Consider the following 17,275-nt stretch of genomic DNA (forward strand, 5'->3'; position numbering starts at 1 on the left):
AGGAATGTCCAATAGTAAAACTTAATTGCAAAAAAAACATTAAGCTAAGTCACTTGAGGTGCGAGAAAAATACCTAGTTTCAACAACTCTTTTTCTGGCCACTCTTCCTTCCCATTTCTCACTATGGAGTGGTATTTGCCAAGCAGCTGTCAGCGAGAAGATTCCCGGCTCACAGACATCAGCTATTGAATATCAACTGCCTTGTAACCAGGGAGCCTTGCCAAACAGGAAGCACTTAAATGATAGCTATAGGCAAACATTTCATATTCTTCATTTTCAAAAGCTTGTTTGACTACAGATGCTTCACAAACTGGACAAGACAAATTCAGCTTTGATTTTGTCCCAGATAAAAACATTTAATGTCAAACCAGTAACACATTTAATTGTTCTCAAGTATTTAAATGTTTTTCTCCACATTTGACGTTAATAATGAGCTAGTAAAACAACTGGTCACAATTTGTTCACAATGTCCCAACCATTTAGGGCTGTAGGAGACATAATTACAGACGGATTGTCGTAAAATACAGGCCACGTTCACACAACAGCAGAATCAGTCCTGTATTTGGCCACGTACACACTGCAAGTTTCAGGAGCGACAATTCCCACAAGAAATTTTACATTCCCAGAACATTTTCAGAATGTCCCCAGTTCCCACTGGTGTTAAGGATAATGCCTTGTAACGTTCCCAGTATGTTCAGAGACGGTCACCATGTGGAGTTCGTTTAAGGGTTGGGGGACGTTATTTGGCAGACCTTCACAGAACATTCAGGACGTTCTCTGAACGTTTTAGGGAACCATATTTTATTTGGAAATGTTCTCAGAATGTCCCTGCTGCCCTTGTCAAAAACTGTAATTGAAAATTAGAGCTAAATTGACTCATAAAAGTGGCTATTCAAACAAAAACTAATTTTTCTTAAGTGTCTTATTTTAATGAATGTAAAATTTCTAGCGGGGTAACCTGTCACCTGGTAACGTTCCCAGAACATTCAGAGACGGTCACGATGTGGAGTTCTTTTAAGGGTTGGGGGACGTTATTTGGTGGACCTTCAGGGAACATTCAGGACACTCTGGGAATGTTTAGGGGACTATTACTATAGGACATTCTGATAACTTCCCAAACGTCTTCTTGGTAACGTTCTCGCGCGACCATAAAAAAAACACAAAAAAAACAAAATAGAACATCCCCCTAAACTCATATCGGGAATGTTATTAAATGACCAACAGAGGACCATGTGGGAACGTTCAGTTAACTTCCCAAATGTCCTCTTTGTAACTTTCTTTTTTGACCATGAAATAACCAAAATGGAACTGCAGCACTTTCATTACCAAAAGATAAGATTTAGGAACGTCCCTAATGTTCTGTAAAGGTTTGGAATTTTCGTTACTTTTAGAGAACTTTTAGTGAACATTGCACATGTTCACGAGAACCTCGCCTTCTACGTGGGAATGAGCTGCAAAACATGTACTGTACTTTGGAGGTCTATATGAAAACAAAGGTGCAAACAGTAGCCTATAATATTTGCCATCAAAATGTATGCTAATCAAGGAAGAGAACGTATATATTCCGATTCTTGATGCCTCTTGAGCTGGTTCTTTTTAGTGATACAAAACTATGCATTAGGTGTAGTCCGATTCACGAATAAATGACTCATATGAGCCAGCTCTTTAGTGAATCAAAAACATACAGCGCAACTAATGTAGCCTGATTGATTCTCAAAATGATTTATTAGTACAAAGCACATTTTTTTTTTGTTGATTCAACTCATTTGAACTAAACAATAACAGTGTAGTCCGATTTATGAACAAATGACTCATAATAGCCAAATTATTTTAGGGAAATAGAAATGAATCGGTTATGAATAGTTGAATAGATTTTTAATATACAAGCAAAACTAACTGAAATATACACAAACTAATTAGAATAACAATCGTTCAAGGCTTTTATACTCCTGCATACCATCATAGACTGGAGGTATGCAGATAAAGTCCTCCACACTCGCCTCAAGACTGAGCACAGACTGGGTCACTACATTGTTCCCCAGCATTAACGGCAGAGCAGACTCCAGCCGTTTGATCCTTTGTGACGGGGTCGACGGTCCAATTGAAATTTCCTGCTTGCTGACTAGAGGAGCCAAGCTCTGTGTGGCTGTTCCAGCGAGGACCCAGTCATCCTGACACTAATGGAATAGCCCAGCGCACACAATCACCACACAGAAGCTTCTCAAAGAACCCAGGACGGCCGGCCAAATGCCCCCCATCACCCAGCTCTAATCTCCCTCAAAACAGGCACATTAAAAGAGAGCGACTGACAGCCACAATAGAGAGAGGGGGTCGGTGAACAATACTGCCCCATCCACTGCATGTCTTACCGTTGGGTCTTATTGTGGCTCGGAGAAAATTGTTGTATAGTGCCTTCCTTCCCTGTTAGAGGAGAGAGATTTCTTGTCTCTCATCAGTTCACGTAGTTTCTGGCTCTGTGCTGGGATAGCCAGTCTAGATGGGTCAAATCACTCTGAACCTTCGCATGAAGGTGTTGCAATATTCACAGTCAGCTTTAAATAAAAAAAAGAAGAATACATCTTGTTATATGAAGCACAACATAATAAGTCATCAAGGGATTTTCCAAAGCTGTGCAAAGCATTTACAGGGTAAATGTGTGATTTAAATGGTTTAATGGAGTCTTTAAAATGTTAGTTCACCCAAAAATGAAAATTCTGTCATTTATTACTCACCCTAATGCCGTTCCACACCTGTAAGACCTTCGTTAATCTTCGGAACACAAATTAAGATAATTTAGTTGAAATCCGATGGCTCCATGAAGCCTCCAATGACACTTTCTCTCTCATGATCCTTTAATGTACTAAAAACATATTTAAATCAGTTCATGTGAGTTCAGTGGTTCAATATTAATATTATAAAGCGACGAGAATATTTTTGGAGCACCAAAAAAAAACAAAAACAAAATAACGACTTATTTAGTGATGGCCGATTTCAAAACACTGCTTCATGAATAATCGGAGCACAAATGAATCGGTGTATCGAATCATGATTCAGCTCGCGCGTCAAACTGCCAACGGCTGAAATCACGTGACTTTGGTGCGCCGAACAGCAGATTCGACACACTGATTCATTTGTGCTACGATGCTTCATGAAGCAGTGTTTTGAAATCAGCCATATATAATAAAGAAAAGAGGTTAAGTACAATTTATTAGTATGCTATCTGACATTGAAAAGCCAGTATTGGTCAGCAATTAGTTAATTTATTATTGCTTTGAACAAAATAAATGTTTTAAATCGACAATGAATTAAATAATAATAATAATAATAAATAATAATAATGAACAAATGTGTAGGGCAGGCTATACAAAATAATTAAAATTTTGTATATTTCATTTAATTTATTTTTACTGTCACACAAACACCACAGATACAACAGCTAGTTAAACATTATGCTAATGTCCCATTACATTTAATTGACCTTATTAGAAAAAGCAAGATAAATGTGTAAAAGAATGATGGATTTCTTTGTTCTTGTCTGTCGTGCTCTAAGAAAAATGACTGCGAATAGGCTGAAGAACTGCAACAAAACCCGACAGCGAGGCACAGCAGAGGCTTCCTGATTTAAGGGAGCAGGTGAAATATGATTACAGCTGATGAGAGCCAAGGGGCGGCAGGAAACCGAATGATGAAGCCCAAACACCGCAGTCTCATCTGGACCGCTGGCCGGGGGAGGGGCGGCAGACGAATGAGACACATCCTCCCTCACTGCAGCGCCGCAGACAGTGATGGAGCGTCACAATATCACAACTACAGATGGAGAGATAGACGGGCACGCGAGGCTGCATGAGAAAGATAAACGGAACCTAGAGCGAAGGATCGCGGTGATTTACGAGACAGCAGGACGGTGGTTTTATGAGGCCTGTCCTGCTACGACTCTCATTGTAAAACAAAGCGATCGGACAGCCATCCATCTCAAAAACAGACAGTCTTGGGTTGATCAAACACTGTGACTGGAGCGTAGAAGAAAAAGTAGCTATATTAAGAAAAATTAAAACATGATTAAAACATTTATATTCATTTAATAAGTAAGTTTAATGATAAAAAACAATGATATAAAATTATAAATAAAATAAGTAGGCATATGAATATTATTGTCAACATCGAGAAGCAAAAATAAATGCTGTTTACATGACATTGTTTTCAACTAAAAACTGAAAACTTGGGTGTTTGGGTGTTCTTTTACACAACAATGCCAAACGCAAACTTTCGAAAACGTTTTCAAAGTGCAAGTTTTTGAAAAGAATACCGTTAAAGGGTTAGTTCACCCAAAAATGAAAATTCTGTCATTAATTACTCACCCTCATGTCGTTCCACATCTGTAAGATCTTTGTTCATCTTCGGAACACAAATTAAGATATTTTTGATGAAATTTGAGAGGTATATAACTCCAAAGATAGCAATTTAACCGACACTTTCAAGGTCCAGAAAGGTACTAAAGACATTGTTAAAAAGTCGTCATGACCGCAGTGGTTCAAACTTAATTTTATGTGCGTAAAAACAAAACAAAAGTAATGACTTTATTCAACATCATGCACATGCGTATTACGTGTTCAGTCTATAGGCGCATAGTTTTTCTTTATGAAGTGACATTGCCAACTACTGGCCTGGCATGAATAATACAGCGTTATTAATAATTTTCACGTATACGTGTGAACGGGAATCATTTTAACAACACAAAGGAAAAACGTTTCCATTTTTGTTGCGTAAACTTACCCTTTGTCTAAAAAAATTAAAACACCAAAAACTAAAATTAATGCCATAAATGTTTACAAGTGAAAAAAAAAGGAAGTTGCTGTAGCAAATCATTGTAGTAATTTTACGCATTTATGAGTTACAATTAAAAAAGAAATTTATTTTTTAACGATTAAATAAGGACTAGATGATAGAAAAGATATCTAAATATAAAAATATGGTAAATAAGCAATGACAAAAAAACAATAAATTACAATTAAAGCAGAACTCAGTAAGATTTGCGAAGCTCCCCCTACAGGTTCCTTCAGTGAATCACACTGTCGTAAATACTCCAAGTGCAGCTCTGGACTACAACGACTACAACACTTACCAGCGCAGTAGTTTTGCAAATACAGTACAAGAAATCTCGATGGAGGTGGGTAATTTTCTTATAAAGTCATAATATATACATTGTTTTTTAATTACCGTAAAGCATTTTGTCACTCTCGCGTGAACATGAGGCGAGATTGTGTCGGGTCAGCGAAGCTCAACTTGCAAGTTCTGTATTCTGGCGTAGACGTGCCAGAGGGGGTTAGTGCTCGCCTCAAACACACCACTACAAGTCAATTAACCATCGTAAGGACTTAGAAAACTAAGGTAAAAACAGTTACTTAGTTCTGCTTTAATTACTGATCAGTTAAAAAAGTTGATAACCTATATAATATGCATCCCTTCTCAAAAGTGCCTTTGATCTATTTGAGAATAAGTTGACATGTTTCTCTGGACTTCAGTAAGACCAGACCATGATGAGTCAGACCATTAAACCTCTACATGATCTCAAGAACCACCATCTCAAGTGCCTTAATAGTATCACTTAGTAGATTTACAGAAATGCCCCAATACATTCTCATACATCAACACTGAATGGCAGTCTTGAGTGGACTTAATGAAATGTCCCATAATTTTTCTACCGTGTTTATTAAACTGTCTGGAGATTCTAGCATCTGTAACCTTCCCTATACAAAATGAGATATCACCAACCCAATCTCACAGGAAAACATAACTTTACAAGGTGGTGATTTTGTATGAATTAGTACAGTGTGATTTGTATGAAAATATAGATTTTTTAAAGTATATGTATGTATGACGGTCCACCCCTAAACCTATCCACCACTGGGGTGAAAGCAGATCTTACGAAAACATACAAATGAGATTGTAAAAGTTCATATGAATTAGCCACCAATTCGCCAAAATGTAAAATAGTTACAAAATGCCTTGAGATTGTGTTGGATATCACATATGAACAGAAACATAGCCAGATAGTCAACCTTATCCCAAGCAAACCAAACAACAATTTCATGAGTGCCGTTCTTCAATAGGCGTATAAAAGGCCACAGTCCCTCATGTATCAGAAAACACCAGCAGCACAGAGCTATTGTTCTCCCTGACATACAACTGATATTTATACACGGACTGTCAGCGCACAACAAAGGCTCAGGTTTCTCTAGGTTGCATGTGGATCCTTTGTTCTCTTTGCAAAGCGAGAGAAAGCGAGATGGAAGAGCAAAATACAATCAACAGATAGACAAAATGGGACAACAATGATGGATACTGAGGGGTCATTCACAAATACAAAACATTACATTACTGGGAGTTGGTGTATAGGCTATGGTAAGTACTAAGTTCACAGTGCAGGAGAGTAACTGGAAAAAGCAAAAGAGACCAATGAGACACAATTTAAATGAGATATTCGAGCTTCTTTACTGCTTTAAGTGTAGCTCTCAAAACAACAACAACAAAAGAAGAAGTGTATCACTAGCATAAGCCACCAAGACTTGGACTTGAGTTATATGGTAAAGATGAGAACATTCCTGCAAGGGTGGATAAAATCACCTTGTAAACAAGTAGAAAATGAACATCCAGTCTTTAATCTGACAAGGAACTAGTTCTTTTCAGCTTAGCATTACCTTCACCACTGTTTCCTACCTTTGTGCTTGCCAAAAGAACAGGGTAGCTTGGCAACAGGAACAAAGGCAAAGTCAATGGAGTCCAAAGGGGAAAGATGCCACGGTCCCACTTCAAACTCATCCAGCCAACCTCGTGAGAGAAAAAAAACACACATTTCGGAGGCAGTTGCAGGGCTCAAAGCAGGACAAAAGCATTCATGTTGGTGTCCGACGCAGGGAAGAAAGTCTATAGGCTAGACAGGAGGAAGAGAAACTAGCAACAGGTGGTCCAATAAAGCATGTCTATATATATATATATATATATATATATATATATATATATATATATATATATATATATATATTAAATTTAACATTTATAAGATTAATATAAACTTATATACAACCTGAATTCTGGAAATGTTATGACATTTTTTAAATTTGAATAAAATGAAAACTAAAAGACTTTCAAATCACATGAGCCAAAATTGTATTCACAATAGAACATAGATAACATAGCATATGTTTAAAGAGAGACATTATACACTTTTATCCACTAAATGAGCTAATTTCAAATTTGATGCCTGCTACAGGTCTCAAAAAATTTGGCACAGGGGCAACAAATGGCTGAAATGCAAGAAATTTTGAAAAAATTCAGCTGGTAGAACATCTAACAAGTAATTAAGTTAAATGATATCAGGTCTGTAACATGATTAGCTATCAAAGGGATGTCTTAGAGATGCAGAGTCTCTCAGAAGTAAAGATGGGAAGAGCTGTGAAAGAGTGCGTAAAAAGATTGTGGGATACTTTAAAAACAATGTTCCTCAATGTCAAATTGCAAAGGCTTTGCAAATCTCATCTACTGTGCATAACATCATCAAAAGATTCTGAGAAACTGGAGAAATCTCTGTGCGTAAGGGACAAGGCCATGGTCTTCAGGCCCTTAGACGACACTGCATCAACTCAATGGTATGATTGTGTCAATGACATTACTGAATCGGCCCAGGAATACTTCCAGAAACCACTGTTGTTAAACAATCCGCTGTGCCATCTGCAGATGCCAACTAAAGCTCTATCATGCAAAAAGGAAGCCATATGTGAACATTAGGGTTGTGAATCTTTGGGTAGACCGCGATTCAATTCGATTCACGATTCATAGGTGTTCGATTCGATTCAAGAACGATTTTTGCAAATTCAGAACGATTCAATTCGAGATGATATCCATTAAAATTCGATTAATTCGATTCGATTCTGCATTTTAATATGCATTTATAGGGATATTGAAATGCTTCCCTCAACGTGTCTTAGTCAGGGTGTGAATTACACAGTTGCCTTCAGGAGGTCAGAGAGTAAGGGCAAAAACAAACAAACAAAACCTTTCGTCCATTGTTAATGTTAGTTCATGTTAGTTCTCAATGACGCTACATAACTTTATTTTAACAGCCTATAAAAATTGGCATTTTGTGGAAATTTACATAGGCCTAAAAATACTTTTAAAGCTCTTTTAAAGTTTTGGCTTATGTTAAATATAGTGGAGGATAGTGTAAAAGGCTACACAACCTTATTAAACCGTTCCAGGTACATTACTAATGCTTACATGGAGAGACTATCATGCACGTTCCCAACTAATCCTAAACTAACTTTTCTTAACGGAATAGTTATAAAAGCCATCTTTGTTCTCTTTATATGGAACATTTTCCTTATGGTGATTCTGAAAGAAAACGCGCCGGGTTTCTACTGTTGCTATAGTAACGAGAACGCAACTTCAACGCGCATCTGATTGATAAACCGCGCGCTCTTATGTCAGTGTTGTTAACCCTCTGGCCCTCTTCGTTTAGGTGTCACACTTACCTTCTTTACGGTCAAAAGTGACCGAAGCCTTGGAAAGTAACTTTTTTGTTCCTCAGGAAAACCAATGTAATATATTCTTGTTCTATAATATTTTTTGATTATTATATAAAATTTTGAGGGTATTTTATGATACTATGCAATATTTATACAATTTTTATTAACTATTTTTCCCCATTGAAAATAATAGAATTTTTTTTTTTTACATATTTTTAAATTATTTTTCAATTAAAGCAGTATTCCATGTTAAAATAGAGACAAGGCATTTAAAATAAATTTTTTTGAAGGTAGATTAGTGCCATTTGGTGAGAGTAAAAAAAGAAAAACTTATGCAATGCCATGTCGTAACCACTAGATTCCCATAGAGCTCTATATAAAATTCTCTAGTGGTTTTTGGACACAAACACTTATTTTTATTAAGTTTTGGATATGGATTTAAACTTAGACATTCTCAAAGACTACTTTTTGTCACGGTTTAGATTTTTTTTTTTTTTTAATGTTGATTTGAAGCATCGGTTTTTGCATTAATTTTACTACAGTCAAACCTGAACATACAGGGCGCCATTTTGTTACACGTAACATCAAAATTCAATAAAAAATAACAAAAATGAACAGGTGTGTTTTATAACAGCTTAAAAAAATCTGTGTTTGATCTGATTTCATCCTCTTATTTGAGTTTTGGCTCAATTTTACCATACTATTACAGCCACACTGGTTCATTTGTATGTGTATAATGGTGTGTTGTGTGTGTGTTTGTCTGTGAATGTGTGTAAGTGAGTGGGTGTTTCTATTTTGTACTCTTGGTGTTTTAGAGTGTAACCCCTTTCTTGCAGTTCATTTTTTACTGCTTTGTGGCTGAATTTTTGCTTTTATTTCACACATTTGCATAAACTTGCTCTGTCTTATAGTCGTGCTGGTTCATATATATGTGTGTGGGGGGAGGGGGGTGGGGGGGGTGTTTGTGTCTATTTTGCACTCTTGGCATTTCAGAGTGTCCCCCCTTCAGTGCTGCACACTTTGTTTCTGCACAGTGTCTGATTTGTAGTTTGTACCAACAAAAGATTCTCTGAGTTGTTGTATTTTTTCGTATTTCCCATTCATTTCCTATGTCGGTCATTTTTGACCGAAAAGAAGGTAAGTGTGACTATTTTTTTTACGATGCCTTAACATGTCCGAATCATGTCCTTGATTTTTTTGTGTGTTCATATTGGTAATGCTACAAAAGTCACCAAGTGTCATCTCATTCCGACAAAGATACGATTTTTAACAATTCAAAATATAAAATCTTTCGGTCAGAAATGACCGAAGAAGGCCAGAGGGTTTAATGGTGTAGTTACTTCAGAAGTTTCCTCGCACATTCAGTTTAACGACATTAAGTTCATAATTTCATTTATCATTCACTGAACTGTGCGTATGCATTTAGACATGTGTTTGCTCCGTCCATGCAAATGCGCGCCTTAAAACTGCTCAGGTAATGTCAATTAACCATTTCCGACTTTTCCACGCAATAAAAGCGTTTTATTTCAGAAGTAGTGACCGCGCAATGACTTGGCAGCTTTATCAATGGCTTGAGCAGTTTGACTCAGGACTATTGCTGTCTTGATAGAGAGCGGTCATATGCTCACGTGAACAGCAGTGGCCGTCCTGAGGAGAGCTAAAACGTGGACTATATGGACAGAGCGCGAGCGCAATCCAGTGAAAGACGGTAAAGTGCAGCCGCGGCCAGAATAAACGATTCACGATTCAAAAAACATGTTTCAAGATCAGGATTTGTAATCGATGCATCGAGTGAATCGTTACACCCCTAGTGAACACGGTCCAGAAGCGCCGTCGTGTCCTGTGGGCCAAGGCTCATTTAAAATGTAGGCCTACTGTTTCAAAGTGGAAAAGTTTTCTGTGGTCAGACGAGTCTAAATTTGACATTCTTGTTGGAAATCGCGGACGTCGTTTCCTCCGGGCTAAAGAGGAGGGAAGCCTTCCAGCGTGTTATCAATGTTCAGTTCAAAAGCCAGCATCTCTGATGGTATGGGGGTGCACGGTATGGCTAGCTTGAATGTTTTGGAAGGCACTATGAATGTTGAACGGTATATAAAGGTTTTAGAGCAACATATGCTCCCCTCCAGACGATGTCTATTTCAGGGAAGACCTTCAGCAAAACCACATACTGCAGCAATTACAACAGCATGGCTTCGTCATAGAAGAGTCCGGGTGCTGAACTGGCCTGACTGCAGTCCAGAGCTATATAGTCACCTATAGAGAAAATTATGTCAAAGACGACCACAAACTCTTCAGCAGAGGGAAACCTATATCAGGCAAGAATGGGACCAAATTTTAACACCAAAACTCCAGAAAATCATAACCTTGATGCCCAGACGTCTTCAAACTGTTTTGAAAAGATGCAATGGTAAACTATTTTGAAACCTGTAACAGGCATCAAATATGAAAGCTCATTTTGTGCATAAAATTGTACAATTTCTCAGTTTAAACATTTGTTATCCATGTTCTATTGTGAATAAAATATTGGCTCATGTGATTTGAAAGTTGTTTTCATTTTATTAAAATGAGAAAAAAAAATTGTTTCAACATATATACATATACATTATATATATAAATCGATATTTATATATTAAATAGATTTTATATTTAATATATTATAGTTATATATTAATATCTAATAATATTAATATTCATTCCCATACAGAAATTTTACCAGAGCAAATAAATAAATAAGAGACAGGCACATGTACAAGTACAATAATCATTTATTAAGTTTTTTTTTTTTTAAATGTACATTTTTCATATCTCCCAACAGAGAATGCTGATAAATAAAGCTAGTTATAAAAAGCTTTAAATCAAAGCACAAAAAAGAAAATCCATAATTAATACTTTTACCAATTTTTTTACATTACAGATATTTACAAAAAATGTGGTATTTTGCCCCCTTTTTTTTACACAAAATTTGATAAGAAATTATGGTACCTCTTAGTAACCATGAACCTAATGAGGGTAGACGCCATGTTTATTTTTTTGTGAATAAAAACGAGGCTGTGAGGGATAAAAGCAGTGTGTTTCTTTAATTTAATTTGTGATCATTTTAAATTAAATATAGCGTCAATATAAGGCCCACTGCCTGTAGCAGACCAAGTCTGATTTGCATTAACGTGACAATTTGGATTCTTCTTTAGTGCATTTCTCCTGGCAGCCAATCTATCAAATGAGCGCGAAAACTTCCCAGTAGCTAGTAATGTGCTAGTAATAATTCATCTTGAATTATACGTTTCCCTGAAGGAGGATTTGGCGATATAAAAGGAACTGACAAATACTGCAGGACTTATGGAATATTTAAGGCAAGTAAAAAAAATACGACCATCAGCCGAGTATTCAAATTTAAACGCCAAAACAAGGCGTTTGTTGACTTTGAACTTTGAAGAGTTGACGCTTCAGGTGGGACTAAAGAAATGATAGAGGATGAACATCGCCACAGCGCCCTCTGTTGGTTAAGGCATTTCAATTCTCAGTTTAGCACCACAACAACATAACAGCATGCAGAATGTCGGCGTCAGCAGCTACATTTCCTTTGTGGGAATATGCTGACGGATCATAAAAATCTCTCGGACGTATGAATTAAGTCCCAAGAGGTCACGGGGAACTGATCGATAAATGAATCATGAGACATTTATCACTCTGATGCATTAGAAAGGTGTGTTAGGTAGAAGTTTAATGGCAAGAAACTAAAAACAGAGCAGAAAGCTTAAATTAAACACTTTTATCTGCATAATTTCCCATTTCTTAAAATATTTCCTTATGTTCAACAGAACGGTTAGCCTGGCCAGCAGGCGAGGGCTTTTTGACTGACTAAAATCTAGTGATTAGAGGGTACAAACCAGGCGTTTAATACACAAACACAATGTATAATCATACTTTTACCACATTGGTCTGTCAAATCCATCATTTCTGGCTTGAAATTGAGCGTTGAACTGCATTTGAGATACTTTGTGGTAATTTGTTAGCCTACATACTGTAAAGCTGATTCCCTCATCTCGTTCAATTTGTGTTTAATAATAGTAAAAAAAAAATAAAAAAAAAATACTGCAGTTGAAAACACCCGCTCTTTTGGTAGCTTACGTGAAAGCTAGCTTTGTGTTTGGTTGAACAAATTTACAGAACATTCATATGGTACAGTAAAAGATTATCAAATAAAACCTCGCAGATACAAAGGAGGCTGTTTACCAGTTAAGTGGAGCTGATCGATTGTCTCGTTTTAAAGCCAGCCATTTTTTCCCACTTGACATGTGTTTATAAAGTGCTAAGGATTAAAATTGCATTGAGGTTTACAAGAAGAAAACAAATTCTGTGGGGTCTGTGAAGCCTTTAGAGTCACAACAAAACCGTCTTTTCAGTGAAACACATTTTCATTCTCTCTTACAGTCATTTAGGGATGGAAACGTGATTAACAAAACCAATAAATTAAAACAAAAATAACATTTCTTACGGCAATATGCTCTTTTGCGCTTTCATTTCTGTTGTGCTCACTAAAATGTTTTTATATGCATCCCTTTTATACATTAAAGGCATTTTGTGACCTTTTAAAACCCTATGACTGTATTTAAACCAAGTCTGGTCCAAAAGACTTGTTTCGGTTTGTTTGCAGAAAGTATTAGTGAGGCACATAGTAACATGATGGGGGTGAAAGAAAAAAGATGGAAACGTGTAGAAACTTAGTCACTGCATTGCAAACTGGCATTTGAGTTCACTCACTTTGATGATTAGTATCTTCATTAGTCAAATGTCCTTCAGAGAGCTTTCAAAGCGGCCGTTCTCCTAGCGTGATGCCACTTGCTGGTGTAAATCTCTTTTTAATTTTCACAGGAAGTCCGTGTGTGGAAAAAGCGCCTTATCCGACACGCACTGTTCCCCAAAAAATCGTTCTGGGTGTATGTGAGGGATGGAAGGCACTGTGCAGTACGCTGGCTGCTGAAAATCAGGTCACAGGAAATGATCAGTTTAAACTTCCTGTCCAGGCCTGACGCCCATCAAGACCACAGGTATGTGCTTCTAACTCTGGTTTACAAGTCCACAACCAGAGACTGGCAGCCCTGCATGGAGGCATTATGGGATAGTGGAAGATGAAGAGGGGGCCGAATCAGCAGAAAAAGATCTCTCCGTCCGGGGTCGCGCCTGGAACCACAGTGCTCTGAGAATCTGCAAAGACACAAGAACTAGTTAACTTTGGAGCCTTTTATAAGTAGTCACAATGACGACATGAAATCGCATTCGCAACGCACTGAACTTATGTAATGTGTCATATTTCGAAATGAAAAACAATACTTAGTGCTATAATTATAGTGTAGGCTGGGAGTTTATTTTATCTTTCAGGGGTTTTACGGATTGGAAAAAGCGGATATATTAAGGAAAATGTTTAGTCAGCCGGTCATTATTGCGAAACGTAACTGATTGTACATTATCCTGCTTAATTCATGATTTTGTGTCAAATAAATAATAGAAGTAAGTTGCTTAATGCTGTGTGAGCACTAAAATATTAAATAATAAAAACAAATAACCCACTTTTTTTATATTTATAAAATTACATTAAATAAATCTTCTCACAAACTTCACACACAAAAAAATCTATATACAATTACATTAAATAATATTCACACATAAAACATTAAAATTAAGAGGATAAATAAATCAAACAAAAATTTAAAATATTAAATAATTTTAAAAAAATTTAATTATCTATCTATAAAGAAAATTTAATTAAATAATAAAAAATACATTAAACAAAGGAGCGAAATAATAATAAAAAAAATCGGGTGCTTGAGAAAAACGATTCATTTATACGTTTCATAATTATATGAAAATACTGGATTGTAAAATTATCAAGTATTACGGATACAAATGTAATCATTTTGGTTAATATTTCTCACCACCCATGTGCAGTTAAATCAGCAGAAAATGGTTTCAGAGCTGGAGAAAGTTATAGATATTTTAATATTAGAATAGAATATCATGCACAGATGAATTGTGCAAAGTGGTCATGTTCACACAGCAACAGAATATGTTTCTCAGTCCTTATTTGAGTCCTTAATGCGGTTACGTTCACACACAGACAACCACATTCTATAACCGAACTCACACCTGTACATTTTCAGTACTCACAACCGCATTCTCTGAAGATTCTTGCTGTGTGAACTCAAACTTGTTGTCTGTCTCGTCATACAGTGCGAGAGAGTTGCTCTGCGCTGCACGAATGTGTCCCTACGACGTGTACTTTTGGCAACTTAAGGCCAATTCACACCGCACAGACAAATGCCAACAAACACGTTGGCGTCTATTGGAGTTGGTTGGAGTTTGTTTTCGCCTGACTGACCATGTTCAATCAGCATTTGTTGGTGTCTGCTGGGGCAGTGTGAACATGAGTTATTTTCACAAAACGACTTGTTTGTTGGCGTTTGCCTGTGCGGTGTGAATTGGCCTTTACAGTGATGGAGTTGTGAGCTGTGTGTCTAGATCCAGTCACTGTTCTCCACCGGAGCTGCTCCCGTTAGTTTTGTGTTCTATGCGCAGCGACTCAGATATAAAAGCTGCTGTGCTAACTCTTTCCCTGCCATTGACGGAATTGTCCAGCTTTCCTTGCTTCCACTGTTATACGATAGGGGGCGCTATTACGCAACTTCTGAAAGAGTACAGAATCTCCGATCAAAACAGGCAAAAAAGCAGAAACAAGTGATTGAATTCTTATGTCAAAACTGATCAGTTTTTTGGACGTCATCTTTTCTATTACTTTTCACTGTTCGCTATGGTTAAAGGTAAGAGAATACGGGCTTGACTCCCGTTGCACGTTCATAGAGACAGTGTTCGAGATGCTACTGTAAGTTGCTGTGTGAACGGGACTTTTCAAGACTCATTTTTACCCCTTTTCCACCAGCACGAACCGGGTACTAGTTCAGAGCTAGTGCTAGTGCCAGTCTGGAGTTGGTTCAACTGACGAGCCTTCTAAGAACCGGCTTGCCTTTCCACGGGCTAGAGAGCAGCACAGAGCCAGGTCTTACGTCACTGCATACGTTCACAGCAAAGCTAGCGCTGCAGCGCCAAACACAAACACACCAGGCTTGTTTGAGATGCATCGGCTTCTCGCATAGCGATCGGCGCATGACATCAAAGCTCCGCGAGAACGATCCAAAAGCACAAGGAGTCGTTTGCTCTACAAACACTCCCGCGGATCCGCGGCACCCGCCAAATCGGTCCACGCTGCTCCGATGCATCTCGAACAAGCCTTCTATCAACAATTGCGGATGTTTCACTACTGTTGATGCTCATGGCTTTGCGAATCGGCATCCAAACACGGCTCGCCCTAATTTGTATAAAGACAGAGATTACAATCGAGCTGCTATTAGCTCGATTAGCTGCTATTTCAAAAATGGCGGTCACAGGTGTCTTGTTGGTCACGGTAACCCCGCCCCCAGCCCCTGACGCAAGCGGTTCTTACTTCTAGCCCAGCAACGTTTTGGTGCTACTTACGAACCACTTTTCCTGGTTCGGAGCTGGTGCTTTGTATGTCGAAAGACAAAGAACTGATTTGAAACTAGACTCTGGCTCCGAACCAGCACTCAAACTGCCTTGGTGGAAAAGGGGTATTTGAGAATTCTGAATTTCGAGATTCATTTCAAGACCTGTAAGTAGATTTTCGATTTTCACTCTACCTGCAGTCTGGCTCTGCTGCCCTTTTCCCTTCTTCTTCTTCTTATCCTTCTTCTCCTTGGGCTTGGCCAGCTGTAGCAGGCGGCTGGGCATCTGGCTCTGCGCCTCGCTGTTCTGGCCTTTCTGGCTTGAATTGGAGGAGAATGGATTGAGGTTCTTCCCTTTGCGTTTGGAGTCCATGCGGGACAGGAAGTCTCTGGCAGATGGGGAGGAGGAGAGCTCCACCTCTGAGGGGTCACGGTCCAGTGAACCAGTGCTCTGGAACTTTGAGGAGTCCTCGGACGTTGTGGATGGAGTCCGGTTCTTCCTCAGTGCCTGCAGATGACGATGCAGAAAAAAAAGGTCTTTGGTAACATGAAAATTTATTTAAACATAAACAAACAGAAGAACCACTTTTTAGCTAAAGAGGAAGAGAAGTTACTCCGACTGTTATTAAGTTTCAAATCATTTTGAGGTTTTAGGAAAAAGGAACTATAATTTAAGATCATGTTAAAGACGAGATGGTACAATTCAAATGTGTAGGACTTTTGTTTCCACAAAATTACAGAACAGTTATGTAAATTTGGGGCGGAATGGAAAAGATTATCTATTTTCTCAACTAATCAATGTTACATAGTGCAAGTCTACTGTACCATCACAGAATAATGACATACAAATGCATCTTCAACATATTACCATTCAGATTATATAGAAAACTGAAGCACTGATGAAAATGTTCAGTTGAAAAATAATTCTGTCCTCACCCTCATGTCATTCCTAACCAGTGTGACTTTCTTTCGTGGAACGCAAAAGGAAAAATTAAAGGGTTAGTTCACCCAAAAATGAAAATTCTGTAATTTATTACTCACCCTCATGCCGTTCCACACCTGTAAAACCTTCGTTAATCTTCGGAACACAAATTAAGGTATTTTAGTTGAAATCTTGATGGCTCCGTGAGGCCTCCATAGGGAGCAATTACATTTCCTCTCTCAAGATCCATTAATGTACTAAAAATATATTTAAATCAGTTCATGTGAGTACAGTGGTTCAATATTTGTTGTTCGTAG

General features: G+C 37.8%; 1 protein-coding gene across 13 annotated transcripts in view; it reads right to left on the reverse strand.

Moving 5' to 3' along the window:
- Nucleotides 1-11,237: 11,237 nt before the first annotated feature.
- akap13 (A-kinase anchoring protein 13) overlaps nt 11,238-17,275 on the reverse strand; it is a 114,027-nt gene continuing 107,989 nt past the window's right edge. For 7 of the 13 annotated variants that reach the window (XM_067379102.1, XM_067379101.1, XM_067379103.1 and 4 more), the window contains 2 exons: nt 16,232-16,544; nt 11,239-13,727 (listed from right to left, as the gene is read on the reverse strand). In XM_067379102.1, the coding sequence (XP_067235203.1) occupies nt 13,669-13,727; nt 16,232-16,544 (372 nt within the window). In that variant the 3' untranslated portion in view covers nt 11,239-13,668. Of the gene's footprint in view, nt 13,728-16,231; nt 16,545-17,275 lie in introns of all 13 variants that reach the window. The other 6 variants (XM_067379099.1, XM_067379097.1, XM_067379096.1 and 3 more) reach the window with 3 other exon arrangements.

The sequence above is a fragment of the Chanodichthys erythropterus genome, chromosome 24 (assembly GCF_024489055.1).
Source record: "Chanodichthys erythropterus isolate Z2021 chromosome 24, ASM2448905v1, whole genome shotgun sequence".
Classification (NCBI taxonomy): Eukaryota; Metazoa; Chordata; class Actinopteri; order Cypriniformes; family Xenocyprididae; genus Chanodichthys; species Chanodichthys erythropterus.